Here is a 20,180-nt window from a genome sequence, read left to right as displayed (position 1 = left end):
TGTTCACTGTGATGTTAGTTTCTTTTGCTGTGCAGAAGCTCTTTAGTTTAATTAGATCCCATTTGTCAATTTTGGCTTTTGTTGCCATTGCTTTTGGTGTTTTAGACATGAGGTCCTTGCCCATGCCTATGTCCTGAATGGTATTGCCTAGGTTTTCTTCTAGGGTTTTTATGGTTTTAGGTCTAACATTTAAGTCTTTAATCCACCTTGAATTAATTTTTGTATAAGGTGTGAGGAAGGAGTCCAGTTTCAGCTTTCTCCATATGGCTAGCCAGTTTTCCCAGCACCATTTATGAAATAGGGAATCCTTTCCCCATTGCTTGTTTTTCTCAGATTTGTCAAAGATCAGATAGTTGTAGATATGCAGCATTATTTCTGAGGGCTCTGTTCTGTTCCATGGGTCTATATCTCTGTTTTGGTACCAGTACCATGCTGTTTTGGTTACTGTAGCCTTGTAGTATAGTTTGAAGTCAGGTAGCATGATGCTTCCAGCTTTGTTCTTTTGGCTTAGGATTGACTTGGCGATGCGGGCTCTTTTTTGGTTCCATATGAACTTTAAAGTAGTTTTTTCCAATTCTGTGAGGAAAGTCATTGGTAGCTTGATGGGGATGGGATTGAATCTATAAATTGCCTTGGGCGGTATGGCCATTTTCACGATATTGATTCTTCCTACCCATGAGCATGGAAAGTTCTTCCATTTGTTTGTATCCTCTTTGATTTCATTGAGCAGTGGTTTGTAGTTCTCCTTGAAGAGGTCCTTCATGTCCCTTGTAAGTCGGATTCCTAGTTATTTTATTCTGTTTGAAGCAGTTGTGAATGGGAGTTCACTCATGATTTGGCTCTCTGTCTGTTATTGGTGTATAGGAATGTCTGTGATTTTTGCACGTTGATTTTGTATCCTGAGACTTTGCTGAAGTTGTCTATCAGCTGAAGGAGATTTTGGGCTGAGATGATGGGGTTTTCTAGATATACAATCATGTCATCTGCAAACAGGGACAATTTGACTTCCTCCTTTCATAATTGAGTACCCTTTATTTCCTTCTCCTGCCTTATTGCCCTGGCCAGAACTTCCAACACTATGTTGAATAGGAGTGGTGAGAGAGGGCATCCCTGTCTTGTGCCAGTTTTCAAAGGGAATGCTTCCAGTTTTTGCCGATTCAGTATGATATTGGCTGCGGGTTTGTCATAGATAGCTCTTATTATTTTGAGATATGTCCCATCAATACCTAATTTATTGAGAGTTTTTAGCATGAAGCGTTGTTGAATTTTGTCAAAAGCCTTTTCTGCATCTATTGAGATAATCATATGATTTTTGTCGTTGGCTCTATTTATATGCTGGATCACATTTATTGATTTGCATCTGTTGAACCAGCCTTGCCTCCCAGGGATAAAGCCCACTTGATCATGGTGGATAAGCATTTTGATGTGCTGCTGGATTCGGTTTGCCCGTATTTTATTGAGGGTTTTTGCATTGATGTTCATCAGGGATATTGGTCTAAAATTCTCTTTTTTTGTTGTGTCTCTGCCCGGCTTTGGTGTCAGGATGATGCTGGCCTCATAAAATGAGTTAGGGAGGATTCCCCCTTTTTCTATTGATTGGAATAGGTTCAGAAGGAATGGTACCAGGTCCTCCTTGTACCTCTGGTAGAATTCGGCTGTGAATCCACCTGGTCCTTGACTTCTTTTGGTTGGTAAGCTATTAATTATTGCCTGAATTTCAGAGCCTGTTATTGGTCTATTCAGAGATTCAGCTTCTTCCTGATTTAGTCTTGGGAAGGTGTATGTGTTGAAGAATTTATCCATTTCTTCTAGATTTTCTAGTTTATTTGTGTAGAGGTGTTTATAGTATTCTCTGATGGCAGTTTGTATTTCTGTGGGATTGGTGTTGATATCCCCTTTATCATTTTTTATTGCATCTATTTGATTCTTCTTTCTTTTCTTCTTTATTATTCTTGGTAGCAGTCTATCAATTTTGTTGATCTTTTCAAAAAACCAGCTCCTGGATTCATTGATTTTTTGAAGAGTTTTTTGTGTCTCTATTACCTTTAGTTCTGCTCTGATTTTAGTTATTTCTTGCCTTCTGCTAGCTTTTGAATGTGTTTGCTCTTGCTTCTCTAGTTCTTTTAATTGTGATGTTAGAGTGTCAATTTTAGATCTTTCCTGATTTCTCTTGTGGGCATTTAGTGCTATAAATTTCCCTCTACACACTGTTTTGAATGTGTCCCAGAGATTCTGGTATGTTGTGTCTTTGTTCTCACTGGTTTCAAAGAACGTCTTTATTTCTGCCTTCATTTCGTTATGTACCCAGTAGTCATTCAGGAGCAGGTTGTTCAGTTTCCATGTAGATGAGTGGTTTTGAGTGAGTTTCCTAATCCTGAGTTCTAGTTTGATTGCCCTGTGGTCTGAGAGAGAGTTTGTTATAATTTCTGTTCTTTTACATTTGCTGAGGAGAGCTTTGCTTCCAACTATGTGGTCGATTTTGGAATAAGTGTGGTGTTGGGAAGAATGTATATTCTGTTGATTTGGGGTGGAGGGTTCTGTAGATGTCTATTAGGTGCACTTGGTGCAGAGCTGAGTTCAATTCCTGGATATCCCTGTTACCTTTCTGTCTCGTTGATCCATCTAATGTTGACAGTGGGGTGTTAAAGTCTCCCATTATTATTGTGTGGGAGTGTAAGTCTCTTTGTAGGTCTCTAAGGACTTGCTTTATGAATCTGGGTGCTCCTGTATTGGGTGCATATATGTTTAGGATAGTTAGCTCTTCCTGTTGAATTGATCCGTTTACCATTATGTAATGGCCTTCTTTGTCTCTTTTGATCTTTGTTGGTTTAAAGTCTGTTTTATCAGAGACTAGGATTGCAACCCCTGCCTTTTTTTGTTTTCCATTTGCTTGGTAGATCTTCCTCCATCCCTTTATTTTGAGCCTATGTGTTTCTCTGTACGTGAGATGAGTTTCCTGAATACAGCACACTCATGGGCCTTGACTCTTGATCCAATTTGCTAGTCTGTGTCTTTTAATTGGAGCATTTAGCCCATTTACATTTAAGGTTAATATTTTTATGTGTGAATTTGATCCTGTCATTATGATGTTAGCTGGTTATTTTGCTCGTTAGTTGATGCAGTTTTTTCCTAGCCTTGATGGTCTTGACAATTTGGCATGTTTTTGCAGTGGCTAGTACCTGTTGTTCCTTTCCATGTTTAGTGCTTCCTTCAGGAGCTCTTTTAGGGCAGGCCTGGTGGTGACAAAATCTCTCAGCATTTGCTTGTCTGTAAAGAATTTTATTTCTCCTTCACTTATGAATCTTAGTTTGGCTGGATATGAAATTCTGGGTTGAAAATGCTTTTCTTTAAGAATGTTGAATATTGGCCCCTACTGTCTTCTGGCTTGTAGAGTTTCTGCTGAGAGATCAACTGTTAGTCTGATGGGCTTCCCTTTGTGGGTAACCCGACCTTTCTCTCTGGCTGCCCTTAACATTTTTTCCTTCATTTGAACTTTGGTGAATCTGACAATTATGTGTCTTGGAGTTGCTCTTCTCGAGGAGTATCTTTGTGGCGTTCTCTGTATTTCCTGAATTTGAATGTTGGCCTCCCTTGCTAGATTGGGGAAGTTCTCCTGGATAATATCCTGCAGAATGTTTTCCAACTTGGTTCCATTCTCCCCGTCACTTTCAGGTACACCAATCAGACGTAGATTTGGTCTTTTCATATAGTCCCATATTTCTTGGAGGCTTTGTTTGTTTCTTTTTATTCTTTTTTCTCTAAACTTCTCTTCATGTTTCATTTCATTCATTTCATCTTCCATCACTGATACCCTTTCTTCCAATTGATCAAATCGGGTACTGAGGCTTGTGCATTCGTCACGTAGTTCTTGTGCATTGGTTTTCAGTTCCATCAGGTCCTTTAAGGACTTCTCTGCATTGGTTATTCTAGTTACCCGTTCATCTAATTTTTTTTCAAGGTTTTTAACTTCTTTGCCATGGGTTCGAACTTCCTCCTTTAGCTTGGAGTAGTTTGATCTTCTGAAGCCTTCTTCTCTCAACTCGTCAAAGTCATTCTCCATCCAGCTTTGTTCCATTGCTGGTTAGGAGCTGCATTCCTTTGGAGAAGGAGAGGTGCTCTGATTTTTAGAGTTTCCAGTTTTTCTGCTCTGTTTTTTCCCCATCTTTGTGGTTTTATCTACCTTTGGTCTTTGATGATGGTGATGTACAGATGGGGTTTTGGTGTGGATGTCCTTTCTGTTTGTTAGTTTTCCTTTTAACAGTCAGGACCCTTAGCTGCAGGTCTGTTGGAGTTTGCTGGAGGTCCACTCCAGACCCTGTTTGCCTGGGTATCAGCAGCAGTGGCTGTGGAACAGCAGATACTGGTGAACAGCAGATGTTGCTGCCTGATTGTTCCTCTGGAAGTTTTGTCTCAGAGGAGTACCTGGCCGTGTGAGGTGTCAGTCTGCCCCTACTGGGGGATGCCTCCCAGTTAGGCTCCTCAGGGGTCAGGGACCCACTTGAGGAGGCAGTCTGTCCATTCTCAGATGTCCAGCTGCGTGCTGGGAGAACCACTAGTCTCTTCAAGGCTCAGTTGGAAATGCAGAAATCACCCGTCTTCTGCGTTGCTCATGCCGGGAGCTATAGACTGGAGCTGTTCCTATTTGGCCATCTTGGCTCCACCCCTTGTACCTGGTTTTCTTTTGGGAGTTTAAAATTTTGGCGTGTGCTGCGTAGAATGTGCTTACATGCTTAGCTCCCCCAGAAACCTAAGGGACTGGGTCTCTAATGAGTTTTCCTGGTAGATGACATTTCACATGTGTTGTCATAACTTGCTGCTGAAATAATTAAGTGTATTCTGTATGACTCAACCAGGAGAGGACACTTAGAAGTTTATACTGGTTAGCTCTGGACTTCAACCCATGTACTTTTGCCCTTTGATTTTGCTTTGTATCCTTTTGTTATAATAAATCATAGCTGTGAATACAATTATATGTTGAATCCTCTGAGTCTTCTTAGTGAATCATTGAATCTGGGCATGGTTTTGTGGACCTCTGACATGTTTAAAAAATGTGAAATCCATTCTTATCTTGTGAGCCTTATAAAATCAGCCCACAATGGCTATAGTTTGCTGACCCCATTGCACAGTATATTTATTTGGAATACTCTTTTATACTGTTTTGTAGGTTTTTTATTTCTCTAAATCTTTTCTTCTCATTGATTGTGAGCTCCTTGAGAAAAGACATTGCCTTATATACATCTCTTGAAGTTCCCATGGTAGTGCCACATAATTCTATGCATAATGAGCCCTCAGTAGATAATTGACTTTTAATAAAAGAGCTATTATTTTATAGGATACTGTTGAACTTTACAGAAATATACTAATGTATACTTGTGATGTTGGTGTAGTATTCAGCTTACATTTATATGTCTATCATCTATAATTTATTTATCATTTTATATTGACTTTTAACATCTACATCTTGGCCTACCAGATATTATAGACCACCTGAAAATTGAGTTTCTAGAGGTTTATTCTACTATATTAGCATAGGTCAACATTCACCTTTAAGTTTCACATGTGATTTCACCAGACTCTTTTAATGTAAGCCTCTATAGCAAGAGTTGATAAATTTTGTCTATGGGCCACATTTGGTCCACTATCTTGTTTGTACACTTGTGAGCTAAGAGTGGTTTTTATCTTTTTAAATTGTTCAAAAAAGGGTGTTTTGTGATATGTGAGAAATATACATTAAATTTTAGTGCACACAAAGTTTTATTGGAAAATAGCCATACTCATTCATTTGCATATCATCTACATACACTTAGTGCTACCATGGCAGACTTGAGTATTTGTGACAGAGACCATTTGGCCACAAAATCTAAAATATTTACTCTGTAGTCCTTTAAAGAGAAAGTTTGCTAAGCCCTGTTCTACAGTTTTGTGTAGATAAGTCAGCTGGACCAACTTGGTAAGCTGAATTTTACTACTCCTAATTGAATAAACTCAAATAGCCTTGATCAGATTCATACATCTTCCTCGCATAGGTTTATCTTAAGTGATTGGTTCAAAATAAGTGATAAAACTGTACCTTTACATAGCACCTACAGCATTGCTTGCCTTGCCGTGTTTTAATTTGTATGTAATTTGTTCTGGAGTCTTCTATGTGAGATTATAGCTCCCTTCTTTCTGGTTGCCTCATAGTCTGTACAAAAACTCAACTATATAGATGGATGAAAGCTCAGTTAAATTTCTCTAAGTTGAAAGAATATGCTAGAAATTAATTTTCTCTTTATTTTCTTTTTAAAGGTTTGGTATCCCTCATAGATCTGCTTGTTCTTTTTACCCAACTTATCTATTACTCACCAAGTTGTCCAAAGATGACATCAGCTGCCCATTCAGGTAAGTCTGTTTCTGTTTTAAATAGAGAAATATAAAACATCTAAAAATATTTATGTATTCTATTGTCTAGATGTTTTGAGTGCCTGACCTACTTTGGTAAGTAGGTTTCGTTAAGATACAGTATTAAGAGAAATTACATTGGTCCTGAAGTTAGCCATGAAATTTAATTTTGTTCACTGATGTTTTAAGATGTTTCTACTCTACTACTTTTTTTATTTAGAATCAGTATCACTGAGAATTTTAGTGATGTTCTTTATTAAGATCAAAATGTTCTCAAGACATGATACTGAAGGATATTTGATGATAGGTCATAATGTGATTTTTTTTCCTGTTATTTTCCATTCTTTATACTTTCTAAAATGTTTTGATCAACTCACTTGTTTTGGCTTACATCCAAAACTTCAATCTTTTCAGGGTCTTCTTTTATTGAAGAATAAAGAAAAAACCATTCATGGTTTTCAGAAAAATGCCTTTTAGTTTTATGGCTGTTGACTAGCTTTTAAAAATGTTCTAAAATATTAACATTTAAAAAATAACTTATATTTTTCCTTTGAGTATCAAGAATAGTTTCCAAAGTAAAACACTTAATAATAAAACACACCAGTAGTGCATAGACATACAGTGTTCTAAAACTAGGAAATAACCCTAGAATTGCTGACACAAATTCTAAGGCGAACTCAAGTGAATCAAAGAAAAAAATGGTTTGGGCTGTATATTAGTGCTATAACATATCTATCAACTGGTAGGTTATTATTCAGTACAGTGTTCACTGTTCAGGTGATGGGTACACCAGAAGCCCAAATCTCACCACTATTCAGTATATCCATGTAACAAGCTGACACATGTACCTTCTGAATCTATTTAAAAAAATATGAAACTAATAGGTTTTATCCAAGCAATTATATTAGCCTATTGATCTTCACAGTGGTTCTCAGACTTTTTTCTGTCTTTACAGCATTTACATGTATAAAGAACTAGCTTAGGTCTTGTGACTGTATACTCCTACAGCATAGACATCTTTTATGATTAAAATCATCTTTCTTTGTTCTAAATACTTGTTTATATATTGGTTTACCATGATGTGGACTGTTTTTGTCTTATTCACTTTTCTGTTCATAGTTAGTTCCTAGTACAGTGTCTGGTATGTATTAGGCACTTAATAAATAGAAGATGATTGGATGAGTGAAAGAATGACCATATGCTCATCAATAATATCTGTCCTTGTAAACAGGGTTTCTCACTTGGAGCTGGTTGAAAAATCACTGAACTTTCCTTTTCCATTTTCTTTTTGTCAGATATTGACCTGAAGTCAGCATTGACCTGAAGTCAGCATGTTTATTGACTGTGGAATATTGTAACATAAGTTAAGAACTTTCATCTTAGAATAGCTTCCAAAGTAAAACACTTAATAATAAAACACACCAATAATGCATAGACATACAGTGTCTAAATACTAAAGTGTTATATCTTACTAGGACAATCTTACATTAAAAACTATTGTTTTGAGGATATTAGATTATATATCTGAAAATTTGTCAATTTATGAAACTGAAAATCATTTAATTCAGTGATGATTCCAACCATGTTACACTTTTGTGTATTGTGTTTTCCTGTATATACTATATTTTGAAAGAAAATCTAAAAAATGATCTTTGTTTTCACTGGCTTTATGGTAGTACAAGAAGTATACTAGTGTCTATAAAAGTTTATGAAATTTCCATTCTCTTCTGCCTCCTTTTTCCCATTTTCTTGTTTGAATATAATTTTCTTGTAGGCTCAATACTTGAGTATGTTATTTAAGAAAAAATAAATATGAGTATGGTAAAAGTGTATTCTAGGGAGAGAACATGTTTTCTAGGAGGAAAAAAGCTGTACATTTGCTTCAGACCAAATCTTTAATATTAAGCAGTAATTTAATGTCAGACAGTAAATAATTTTGTATTCTCGTCTTTTGGCATTCATGTTTGTTGTCATTTGCTTACTTTTTATGTTAAGCCAATTGAGATTCCCCTAAGTCAGCTTATAATTTGGTAATACATCTTCCTTTCGACATTGAGTTGTATGACTTTTGAAGTACTGAATTAACTTTGATGTTGAACTTTTTGGAACAATGACAGCTAACATAAAACAGTTCTAAGTATTTAATTTTTTGGTATTAAAAAATATTTATTGTTTATTAGAGAATTACTCTCCTGTAAGTATGGTGACTGAAGTTCTGTGGATACTCTGTGATCAAAAAGAATGTGCAGTGGAATGCTTATATAACAACATTGTAATAGAGACACTTCTTCAGCCTATTCACAATTTAATGAAAGGAAATGAGGTTGGTATTATTCACTAAGGAGAAAAAGAGTCTCTTACCTGGGTATTAGTGGATATTCAGTGGGACTTTATTTCTAAATTTGAAATAAATATATTTTGTGTTGATATATATTTTTATTTATTATTAAATTATAGCTTACGTAGTTGATTGATTTATTATGATATGCAGAGGGAAAGAACATAGAATATCTGTTTTTTTTTTAATCGGACTAGATCTGCTGATGCAAATAACTTAGAAAAGTTATTCTATTAAGAAGTTGTTTTGCAAATCTAATGAATCTCATAAATGTTTTGTTATTTGTTTTATGGCATTGTTATAGCTTTTGGAAATGTGATTATTTTCCTTAGTAACCAACTCTGTTTTATATTAAGAAGAACTGCTTTAGAGAGAACACTTATATAGAATTCCAATTTGAACAGATGTATGTCTCTTTACAGTTTGCACAATATATTCCCTTACATTATATAATTTAATAATCACAACTGAGGCTGAAATAAGTGACTTGCTCTAGGTCAGACATTTAACAAGTGGCAGAGTTGCTACTGTTACTAGTTTGGGTGTCTGTTCAGTACCTCCCTCTACTTGTATGACTTAAGCTTCTGGGAAGTGATTTTTAAGGCTTATCAATAGGTTAAAAGCTTTTGCTTTTTCATATCTGTTTTGAGGTGTTTTTACTGTTTTCATCTTCCTCTTATGTTCACCCATCAGTGGGCTGTCACATACTTTTCTGCTTGTTGCTTGCTAGGTTAACTTGGCAAATGCCAAGTTTTCTGTCCCCTAATTATTTTCTTTCTTATATATTCCAGTTATAATGGACAATTTGCACTTTCTAAATAAGGTTATTATATCTCCTTGTGTTTGTACGGTTTTTCTTCACCCTAGAAAATTTTACACTTGGTCCATATGAAAAATTCCCCTTTAGACTAGAGTTTATCTTTGAAATTTCCTCCCAGTTCTCCTTTGCAAAGTTAGGTGGTGTGTTCCCGTGTTATGTAATTCTGCAGTTGTACTTACATTATGCTTGAATTATTTATTCTTGACAGTAGCCCTCTGGCACATAGTGGACACTCAGTATCTAATTTAAGACATCCAGCATCAACCATTGAACCTCTACTATATCATTAGCTCTCTGCTGGGTACTGCAAATATAGAAGTGAATAATACATGTTTATTGCCTTTAAGAAGCCTACTCTAATAGGCAAGGCAGACCTTTAAACAAAAAATATTTAAAATGAGGAATAGAAAGTTTTAAAATACTGTGTTTATATGTATATGGACATGAGAGAATATATATAGTCTCATATGTGAGAGAAGGAATGTATTCTAAGGAGAGAAGTTGTTTTAAGAAAGATATTTAATATGAAAAGTGATATACTTTTTGTGCTAAGTAGTATGAATAGTGCTATTTGTGCTAAACAGTATGATTAGTAATAATTAGGACTTCTTTAGGTGAATATACCTGACTAATCATTAGTTAGGCTAGCCCACTAAATTTATTAGAATGTATTGATTGCAACATTTACGTTTTCAAATGTATTGTAGATATTATAGATAATATGTGTGTTGGCATCCATGCAGGTACAGGTAAATAAGCAGACCCCACAAACAGCAGGAATTATAATACTGTAGATACACTCTAGCATTAACGTGGCTCTCTGGTTTTCAGTATGTGCTTTGTGCTGCTTTGTAATATATTGGCAAAGGTATTTTAGTACTTCCATTTGAAAGCAAAAGTGAGCAAATATGGTTGGTTCAGTCTTTGTTTTCTTATTAAGTGACATTATTGCCTATTGACCAGCCCATGAATTGGCTACCCCTAGTTGGATGTACATTCATGACGCAAATGTGTATGAGGATGACACCCTTAGAAGGGATGGCAGTGTGTTAGATACCATATATAATGTAATTATGTTGTATTCTCAGGAGCCCAGTGGGTGGGAAATAAAGGGCCAAGTGGAAATACAAGAGCTACTACATTTGCCAACCAGAATTATATATAAAACTGTAACAAGAGCAGCAATTCTCAATAGTTTGGGTGAAAAAAAATCTGTATTTATTTGCTTCATCAGTTGGGCTGGTAAAAGAATATAATATAATAACCCATTTTTTTCAGACATATTATTTCACAGCCAAACAAATCATTAAGCTTGTTTTTTGTTGTGGTAATATAACTTTATAAGACTACATACAATCCTCGAATTTTAGTCTGTGATATGTTAGCATGTCATAAAATTATGTGATTTGTCTTGTTTTCTTTTTAATGTACAGGCATCTCCAAATTGCTCTGAGACAGCTTTAATTCATATAGCTGGTATTTTGGCAAGAATTGCGTCTGTAGAAGAAGGGCTTATTTTACTCCTTTATGGAGCAAATATGAACTCTTCTGAAGAAAGGTATGTGCTATTTTAAATCTGGGTAATTATTCCAGTTATAGTTTGGTTTTCTAACAAGCTGCTAATAATATATTAAATGATCTAAAAAAAGTTGGAGTAACCAGGATTATGGACTATGCAGGCAGAGTAGAACTTGATGTCTGTAATATAGGAGAGTTCACTCTCGATAGGTGTCCTTACCCCCCATTATCTGCTCCCTTGTATTTTCACTTAGAGACTTTTGTCACACATGATTAAGTCAAACCAAAGGCGTGCAAAGAGCTAGCTATTTTTTTCTTCCTCCTCCAGTTCCTATTTTCTCACTTAACCAATGGTAATATTTTTGTGTTTATGCTTCTAGACTTTCTCTGTGCTTATAATTATCCAATGCATCAGACAAACCTACATATAAATAGTCATATTTTTATCTTCTCTTTACAAAAATGGTATTATATTTTATACATTACCATGCAGCTTGATTTATTTTATAACTATGGGAATTTTCTTAGGTGAATACAGAATGAAACATGATTTTTATTTTTTATTTTTATTTTTAATTTATTTTTATTTATTTTTTAATTTTATTATTATTATACTTTAAGTTTTAGGGTACATGTGCACAATGTGCAGGTTAGTTACATATGTATACATGTGCCATGCTGGTGTGCTGCACCCATTAACGCATCATTTAGCATTAGGTATATCTCCTAATGCTATCCCTCCCCTATCACCCCACCCCACAACAGTCCCCAGAGTGTGATGTTCCCCTTCCTGTGTCCATGTGTTCTCATTGTTCAATTCCCACCTATGAGTGAGAACATGCGGTGTTTGGTTTTTTTGTCCTTGCGATAGTTTACTGAGAATGATGATTTCCAGTTTCATCCATGTCCCTACAAAGGACATGAACTCATCATTTTTTATGGCTGCATAGTATTCCATGGTGTATATGTGCCACATTTTCTTAATCCAGTCTATCATTGTTGGACATTTGGATTGGTTCCAAGTCTTTGCTATTGTGAATAGTGCTGCAATAAACATGCATGTGCATGTGTCTTTATAGCAGCATCATTTATAATCCTTTGGGTATATACCCAGTAATGGGATGGCTGGGTCAAATGGTATTTCTAGTTCAAGATCCCTGAGGAATCGCCACACTGACTTCCCCAATGGTTGAACTAGTTTACAGTCCCACCAACAGTGTAAAAGTGTTCCTATTTCTCCACATCCTCTCCAGCACCTGTTGTTTCCTGACTTTTTAATGATCGCCATTCTAACTGGTGTGAGATGGTATCTCATTGTGGTTTTGATTTGCATTTCTCTGATGGCCAGTGATGATGAGCATTTTTTCATGTGTCTTTTGGTTGCATAAATGTCTTCTTTTGAGAAGTGTCTATTCATGTCCTTCGCCCACTTTGTGATGGGGTTGTTTGTTTTTATTTTGTAAATTTGTTTGAGTTCATTGTAGATTCTGGATATTAGCCGTTTGTCAGATGAGTAGATTGCAAAAATTTTCTCCCATTCTGTAGGTTGCCTGTTCACTGTGATGTTAGTTTCTTTTGCTGTGCAGAAGCTCTTTAGTTTAATTAGATCCCATTTGTCAATTTTGGCTTTTGTTGCCATTGCTTTTGGTGTTTTAGACATGAAGTCCTTGCCCATGCCTATGTCCTGAATGGTATTGCCTAGGTTTTCTTCTAGGGTTTTTATGGTTTTCGGTCTAACGTTTAAGTCTTTAATCCATCTTGAATTAATTTTTGTATAAGGTGTAAGGAAGGGATCCAGTTTCAGCTTTCTCCATATAGCTAGCCAGTTTTCCCAGCACCATTTATGAAATAGGGAATCCTTTCCCCATTGCTTGTTTTTGTCAGGTTTGTCAAAGATCAGATAGTTGTAGATATGCAGCGTTATTTCTGAGGGCTCTGTTCTGTCCCATTGATCTATATCTCTGTTTTGGTACCAGTACCATGGTGTTTTGGTTACTGTAGCCTTGTAGTATAGTTTGAAGTCAGGTAGTGTGATGCCTCCAGCTTTGTTCTTTTGGCTTAGGATTGACTTGGTGATGCGGGCTCTTTTTTGGTTCCATATGAACTTTAAAGTAGTTTTTTCCAATTGTGTGAAGAAAGTCATTGGTAGCTTGATGGGGATGGCATTGAATCTATAAATTACCTTGGGCAGTATGGCCATTTTCACGATATTGGTTCTTCCTACCCATGAGCATGGAAAGTTCTTCCATTTGTTTGTATCCTCTTTTATTTCATTGAGCAGTGGTTTGTAGTTCTCCTTGAAGAGGTCCTTCATGTCACTTGTAAGTTGGATTCCTAGGTATTTTATTCTCTTTGAAGCAATTGTGAATGGGAGTTCACTCATGATTTGGCTCTCAGTCTGTTATTGGTGTATAAGAATGCTTGTGATTTTTGTATGTTTATTTTGTATCCTGAGACTTTGCTGAAGTTGCCTATCAGCTTAAGGAGATTTTGGGCTGAGACAATGGGGTTTTCTAGATATACAATCATGTCATCTGCAAAGAGGGACAATTTGACTTCCTCTTTTCCTCATTGAATACCCTTTATTTCCTTCTCCTGCCTTATTGCCCTGGCCAGAACTTCCAACACTGTGTTGAATAGGACTGGTGAGAGAGGGCATCCCTGTCTTGTGCCAGTTTTCAAAGGGAATGCTTCCAGTTTTTGCCCATTCAGTATGATATTGGCTGCGGGTTTGTCATAGATAGCTCTTATTATTTTGAGATGCATCCCATCAATACCTAATTTATTGAGAGTTTTTAGCATGAAGGGTTGTTGAATTTTTATCTAAGGCCTTTTCTGCATCTATTGAGATAATCATGTGGTTTTTGTCTTCGGTTCTGTTTATATGCTGGATTACATTTATTGATTTGCATCTGTTGAACCAGCCTTGCATCCCAGAGATGAAGCCCACTTGATCATGGTGGATAAGCTTTTTGATGTGCTGCTGGATTCGGTTTGCCAGTGTTTTATTGAGGGTTTTTGCATCAATGTTCATTAGGGATATTGGTCTAAAATTCTCTTTTTCAGTTGTGTCTCTGCCCGGCTTTGGTATCAGGATGATGCTGGCCTCATAAAATGAGTTAGGGAGGATTCTCCCTTTTTCTATTGATTGGAATAGTTTCAGAAGGAATGGTACCAGCTCCTCCTTGTACCTCTGGTAGAATTCGGCTGTGAATCCATCTGGTCCTGGACTCTTTTTGGTTGGTAAGCTATTGACTATTGCCACAATTTCAGAGCCTATTATTGGTCTATTCAGAGATTCAGCTTCTTCCTGGTTTAGTCTTGGAAGGGTGTATGTGTTGAGGAATTTATCCATTTCTTCTAGATTTTCTAGTTTATTTGCATAGAGGTGTTTGTAGTATTCTCTGATGGTAGTTTTTGTTTCTGTGGGATTGGTGGTGATATCCCCTTTATCATTTTTTATTGCATCTATTTGATTCTTCTCTCTTTTCTTCTTTATTAGTCTTTCTAGTGGTCTATCAATTTTGTTGATCCTTTCAAAAAACCAGCTCCTGGATTCATTAATTTTTTGAAGGGTTTTTTGTGTCTCTATCTCCTTCAGTTCTGCTCTGATTTTGGTTATTTCTTGCCTTCTGCTAGCTTTTGAATGTGTTTGCTCTTACTTTTCTAGTTCTTTTAATTGTGATGTTAGGGTGTCAATTTTAGATCTTTCCTGCTTTCTCTTGTGGGCATTTAGTGCTATAAATTTCCCTCTACACACTGCTTTGAATGTGTCCCAGAGATTCTGGTATGTTGTGTCTTTGTTCTCATTGGTTTCAAAGAACATCTTCGTTTCTGCCTTCAGTTCGTTATGTACCCAGTAGTCATTCAGGAGCAGGTTGTTCAGTTTCCATGTAGTTGAGCGGTTTTGATTGAGTTTCTTAATCCTGAGTTCTAGTTTGATTGCCCTGTGGTCTGAGAGACAGTTTGTTATAATTTCTGTTCTTTTACATTTGCTGAGGAGAGCTTTACTTCCAACTATGTGGTCAATTTTGGAATAGGTGTGATGTGGTGTTGAAAAAAATGTATATTCTGTTGATTTGGGGTGGAGAGTTCTGTAGATGTCTATTAGGTCCTCTTGGTGCAGAGCTGAGTTCAATTCCTGGGTATCCTTGTTAACTTTCTGTCTCGTTGATCTGTCTACTGTTGACAGTGGAATGTTAAAATCTCCCATTGTTATTGTGTGGGAGTGTAAGTCTCTTTGTAGGTCACTCCGGACTTGCTTTATGAATCTGGGTGCTCCTGTATTGGGTGCATATATATTTAGGATAGTTAGCTCTTCTTGTTGAATTGATCCCTTTACCATTATGTAATGGCCTTGTTTGTCTCTTTTGATCTTTGTTGGTTTAAAGTGTGTTTTATCAGAGACTAGGATTGTAACCCCTCCCTTTTTTTGTTTTCCGTTTGCTTGGTAGATCTTCCTCCATCCTTTTATTTTGAGCCTATGTGTGTCTCTGCACATGAGATGGGTTTCCTGAATACAGCACACTGATGGGTCTTCACTCTTTATCCAATTTGCCAGTCTGTGTCTTTTAATTGGAGCATTTAGTCCATTTATATTTAAAGTTAATATTGTTATGTGTGAATTTGATCCTGTCATTATGATGTTAGCTGGTTATTTTGCTCGTTAGTTGATGCAGTTTCTTCCTAGCCTCGATGGTCTTTACAATTTGGCATGATTTTGCAGTGGCTGGTACCGGTTGTTCCTTTCCATGTTTAGTGCTTCCTTCAGGAGCTCTTTTAGGGCAGGCCTGGTGGTGACAAAATCTCTCAGCATTTGCTTGTCTGTAAAGTATTTTATTTCTCCTTCACTTATGAAGCTTAGTTTGGCTGGATATGAAATTCTGGGTTGAAAATTCTTTTCTTTAAGAATGTTGAATAGTGGCCCCCACTCTCTTCTGGCTTGTAGAGTTTCTGCCGAGACATCCGCTGTTAGTCTGATGGGTTTCCCTTTGTGGTTAACCCGACCTTTCTCTCTGGCTGCCCTTAACATTTTTTCCTTCATTTCAACTTTGGTGAATCTGACACTTATGTGTCTTGGAGTTTCTCTTCTCGAGGAGTATCTTTGTGGTGTTCTCTGTATTTCCTGAATCTGAATGTTGGCCTGCCTTGCTAACTGGGGAAGTTCTCCTTGATAACATCCTGCAGAGTGTTTTCCAACTTGGTTCCATTCTCCCCGTCACTTTCAGGTACACCAATCAGACGTAGATTTGGTCTTTTCACATAGTCCCATATTTCTTGGAGGCTTTGTTCGTTTCTTTTTATTCTTTTTTCTCTAAACTTCCCTTTTCGCTTCATTTCATTCATTTCATCTTCCATCACTGATACCCTTTCTTCCAGTTGATCACATCGGCTCCTGAGGCTTCTGCATTCTTCACATAGTTCTCGAGCCTTGGTTTTCAGCTCCATCAGCTCCTTTAAGCACTTCTCTGTATTGGTTATTCTAGTTATGCATTTGTCTAAATTTTTTTCAAAGTTTTTAACTTCTTTGCCCTTGGTTTGAATTTCCTCCTGTAGCTCAGAGTAGTTTGATCATCTGAAGCCTTCTTCTCTCAACTCGTCAAAGTCATTGTCCATCCAGCTTTGTTCCGTTGCTGGTGAGGAACTGCATTCCTTTGGAGGAGCAGAGACGCTCTGCTTTTTAGCGTTTCCAGTTTTTCTGCTCTGTTTTTTCCCCATCTTTGTGGTTTTACCTACTTTTGGTCTTTGATGATGGTGATGTACAGATGGGTTTTTGGTGTGGATATCCTTTCTGTTTGTTAGTTTTCCTTCTAACAGACAGGACCCTCAGCTGCAGGTCTGTTGGAGTTTGCTAGAGGTCCACTCCGCAACCTGTTTGCCTGGGTATCAGCAGCAGTGGCTGCAGAACAGTGGATTTTCGTTAACCGCAAATGCTGCTGTCTGATCGTTCCTCTGGAAGTTTTGTCTCAGAGGAGTACCTGGCCGTGTGAGTTGTCAGTCTGCCCCTGCTGGGGGGTGCCTCCCCGTTAGGCTGCTCGGGGGTCAGGGGTCAGGGACCCACTTGAGGAGGCAGTCTGTCCGTTCTCAGATGTCCAGCTGCATGCTGGGAGAACCACTGCTCTCTTCAAAACTGTCAGACAGGGACACTTAAGTCTGCAGAGTTTACTGGTGTCTTTTTGTTTGTCTGTGCCCTGCCCCCAGAGGTGGAGCCTACAGAGGCAGGCAGGCCTCCTTCAGCTGTGGTGGGCTCCACCCAGTTCGAGCTTCCGGGCTGCTTTGTTTACCTAAGCGAGCCTGGGCAATGGCGGGTGCCCCTCCCCCAGCCTCGCTGCCGCCTTGCAGTTTGATCTCAGACTGCTGTGCTAGCAATCAGCAAGACTCCATGGGCATAGGACCCTCCGAGCCAGGTGTGGGGTATAATCTCCTGGTGCACCGTTTTTTAAGCCCGTCGGAAAAGCACAGTATTAGGGTGGGAGTGACCCGATTTTCCAGGTGCCGTCTGTCACCCATTTCTTTGACTAGGAAAGGGAACTCCCTGACCCCTTGCGCTTCCCGAGTGAGGCAATGCCTCGCCCTGCTTCTGCTCGCGCACAGTGTGCTGCACCCACTGTCCTGCACCCACTGTCTGGCACTCCCTAGTGAGATGAACCCGGTACCTCAGATGGACATGCAGAAATCACCCCTCTTCTGCGTGGCTCACGCTGGGAGCTATAGACCGGAGCTGTTCCTATTCGGCCGTCTTGGCTGCCAGCTGAAACATGATTTTTAATGTCTGCATTATACTTTTGTGTATAGCTGTACCACAATTTATTCAAACATTTCCCTCTTAGTGAATTCAGATTGTGTCTAGGAATTTTCTCTCCATAAATAACACTGCAATAAATGCTCTTTTTCTTATTTAGCTTGTTGATATTACATTAATTGATGTTCAGATTTTGAGCCAGTTTTACATACCTGAAATAAATCCCACTTGTTCATGATGTATAAATCATTCTTACACTTTGTTGGCTTTCATTTGCTAATATTTATTGAGGATTTTTGCCTCTATGTTCATGAGATATATCAGTCTGTAGAATTTGTAATCTTTGGCTGGTTTTGGTATTATTGGAATGGTGACCTTATAATAAATGAGAAGTTATTCTTTCTGTCTTCTGGAGGATATGACACAGAATTGGTTTAATTTCTTCATAAAATATTTTATAAAATTCACCAGTGAACCAATTTTAGCCTGGTGTTTTCTATTTTGGAAGGTTATTAGTTATTCATTCAATTCCTTTAATAAATAGAGTCCTATTCAGATTATCTATTTGCTGTTATGTGAATGTTGGCAAAATATGTCTTTCAAGGAATTGGTGAATTTATCCAAATTATCAAATTTGTGGGCACAGAATTGTTCATAATGTTTCCTTATCCTGTTAATATCATTGAAATGAGTAGTGATGGCTCCTCTTTCACTTCTGATGTTAGTAATTTGTGTCTTCTCTTTTTTTTTTCTTAGTTAACCTGACTAGAGGCTTATAAATTTTACTGTTCTTTTCAAAACCTAACTTCTGGTTTTGTTGATTTTTCTCTATTGATTTCATGTTTTTAATTTTATTGATTTCTTTTCTAATTTTTATTTCTTTTCTTCTTACTTTGGATTTAATTTTCTCTTCCTAGTTTTCTATGGTGGAAGCTTAGATGATTAGTTTTTGCTCTTTTCTTTTTTTATAATATTTGTACTTTTATATTTGTACTTAATGCTATAAATTTCCCTCTAAACCATCTTTCCTACATCTCATAGTTCTGGTAAGTTGTATCTTCATTTTTCATTTAGTTCAAAATATTTTTACTTTCTCTTGAGATTTCTTTGACCTTTGTGGTTTTTTTTTTGTTTTGTTTTTTTTTTTGAGATGGAGTCTTGCTCTGTCGCCCAGGCTGGAGTACAATAGCACAATCTTGGCTCACTGCAAACTCCACCTTCTGGGTTCAAGCAATTCTAGTGCCTCAACCTCCCAAGTAGCTGGGACTACAGGTGCATGCCACCATGCCTGGCTAATTTTTGTATTTTTATTAGAGATGGGCTTTCACCATACTGGCCAGGCTGGTCTGGAACTCCTGTCCTCAAGTGATTCACCTGCCTTGGCCCCCAAAGTACTGGGATTATAGGCATGAGCCACTGCTCCCAACCCTTGTGTTTTTACAGAACTGACAGCACACTTTATATAATTTCTAGTTTTTAAAGTTTATTTTATGTTTTATGGCCCAGAAAGTGACATCTGAGTGAATTATCTGTGTGAGCTTATATAATATATATTCTACTATTGTTGGATGTCAATTATATTCAGCTGATTGATGGTACTGTTTGGTTCAACTTTTTCCTTACTGACATCCTGCTGAATCTGTCAATTACTGATAGAGGTAGGTTGAAAGCTCCAGCTATATTAGTGAATTCATCTATTTCTCCCTGCAGTTCTATCAGTTTTTGATTTAAGTATTTTGATGCTTTGTTGTTAGGTGCATACACATTAAGGATTGTTAAATCTTCTTGGAAAATTGACCCCTTTATTGTTATTTAATGTTCCTTTTTACCCTTGATAATTTTCCTTGCTTTGCAGTCTGCTTTGTCTGAAACTAATACAGCTACTCCAGCTTTCTTTTGATTATTGTTAGCATGGTATGTCTTTTCTCCATCCTTTTCTTTTTAATTTGTCTTTGTCTTTATGTTTAAAGTGTAAAGTGGGACTTTTATAGACAACAAGTAGTTGGGTCTTGACTTTTAATCTACTTTGATAGTCTTTTATTGATGTATTTATGACATTAACAATTAATTATTGATATAATTAGGTTAATATTTATTGTATTTTTTTGCCCTTTTTTTTTTTTTTTTTTTGGTCTTCTACTCTTTTTGCCTTATCTGACTTTGATTGAGCATTCTATGTGATTTCATTTTATCTCCTCTCTTAGTATATCAATTATACTTTTTTGTCGCTCTTTTTAATGGTTGCTATTAAGTTTGTAATATACATTTACAACAGAATTAGTTGTAATTGCTAATTATATTGTTTTAGTTGTATTTAGTCCTCTTTCAAATAACACTATATCACTTAACATCTAGCGCAATGACCTTATAAGAAGTCATTT

General features: G+C 37.0%; 1 protein-coding gene across 7 annotated transcripts in view; it reads left to right on the top strand.

The window, feature by feature from the left end:
- Window positions 1-20,180, top strand: part of TBC1D32 (TBC1 domain family member 32) — a 261,936-nt gene that overhangs the window by 44,510 nt on the left and 197,246 nt on the right. For all 7 annotated transcript variants that reach the window (XM_063666543.1, XM_054492124.2, XM_063666541.1 and 4 more), the window contains 3 exons: window positions 6,289-6,381; window positions 8,562-8,704; window positions 10,973-11,097. In XM_063666543.1, coding sequence (XP_063522613.1) covers window positions 6,289-6,381; window positions 8,562-8,704; window positions 10,973-11,097 — 361 coding nt within the window. The remainder of the gene's footprint in view (window positions 1-6,288; window positions 6,382-8,561; window positions 8,705-10,972; window positions 11,098-20,180) is intronic.

This window comes from Pongo pygmaeus, chromosome 5 (genome assembly GCF_028885625.2).
Source record: "Pongo pygmaeus isolate AG05252 chromosome 5, NHGRI_mPonPyg2-v2.0_pri, whole genome shotgun sequence".
In the NCBI taxonomy this organism is placed as follows: domain Eukaryota; kingdom Metazoa; phylum Chordata; class Mammalia; order Primates; family Hominidae; genus Pongo; species Pongo pygmaeus.
This window is presented reverse-complemented; position numbering and strand designations above follow the sequence as displayed.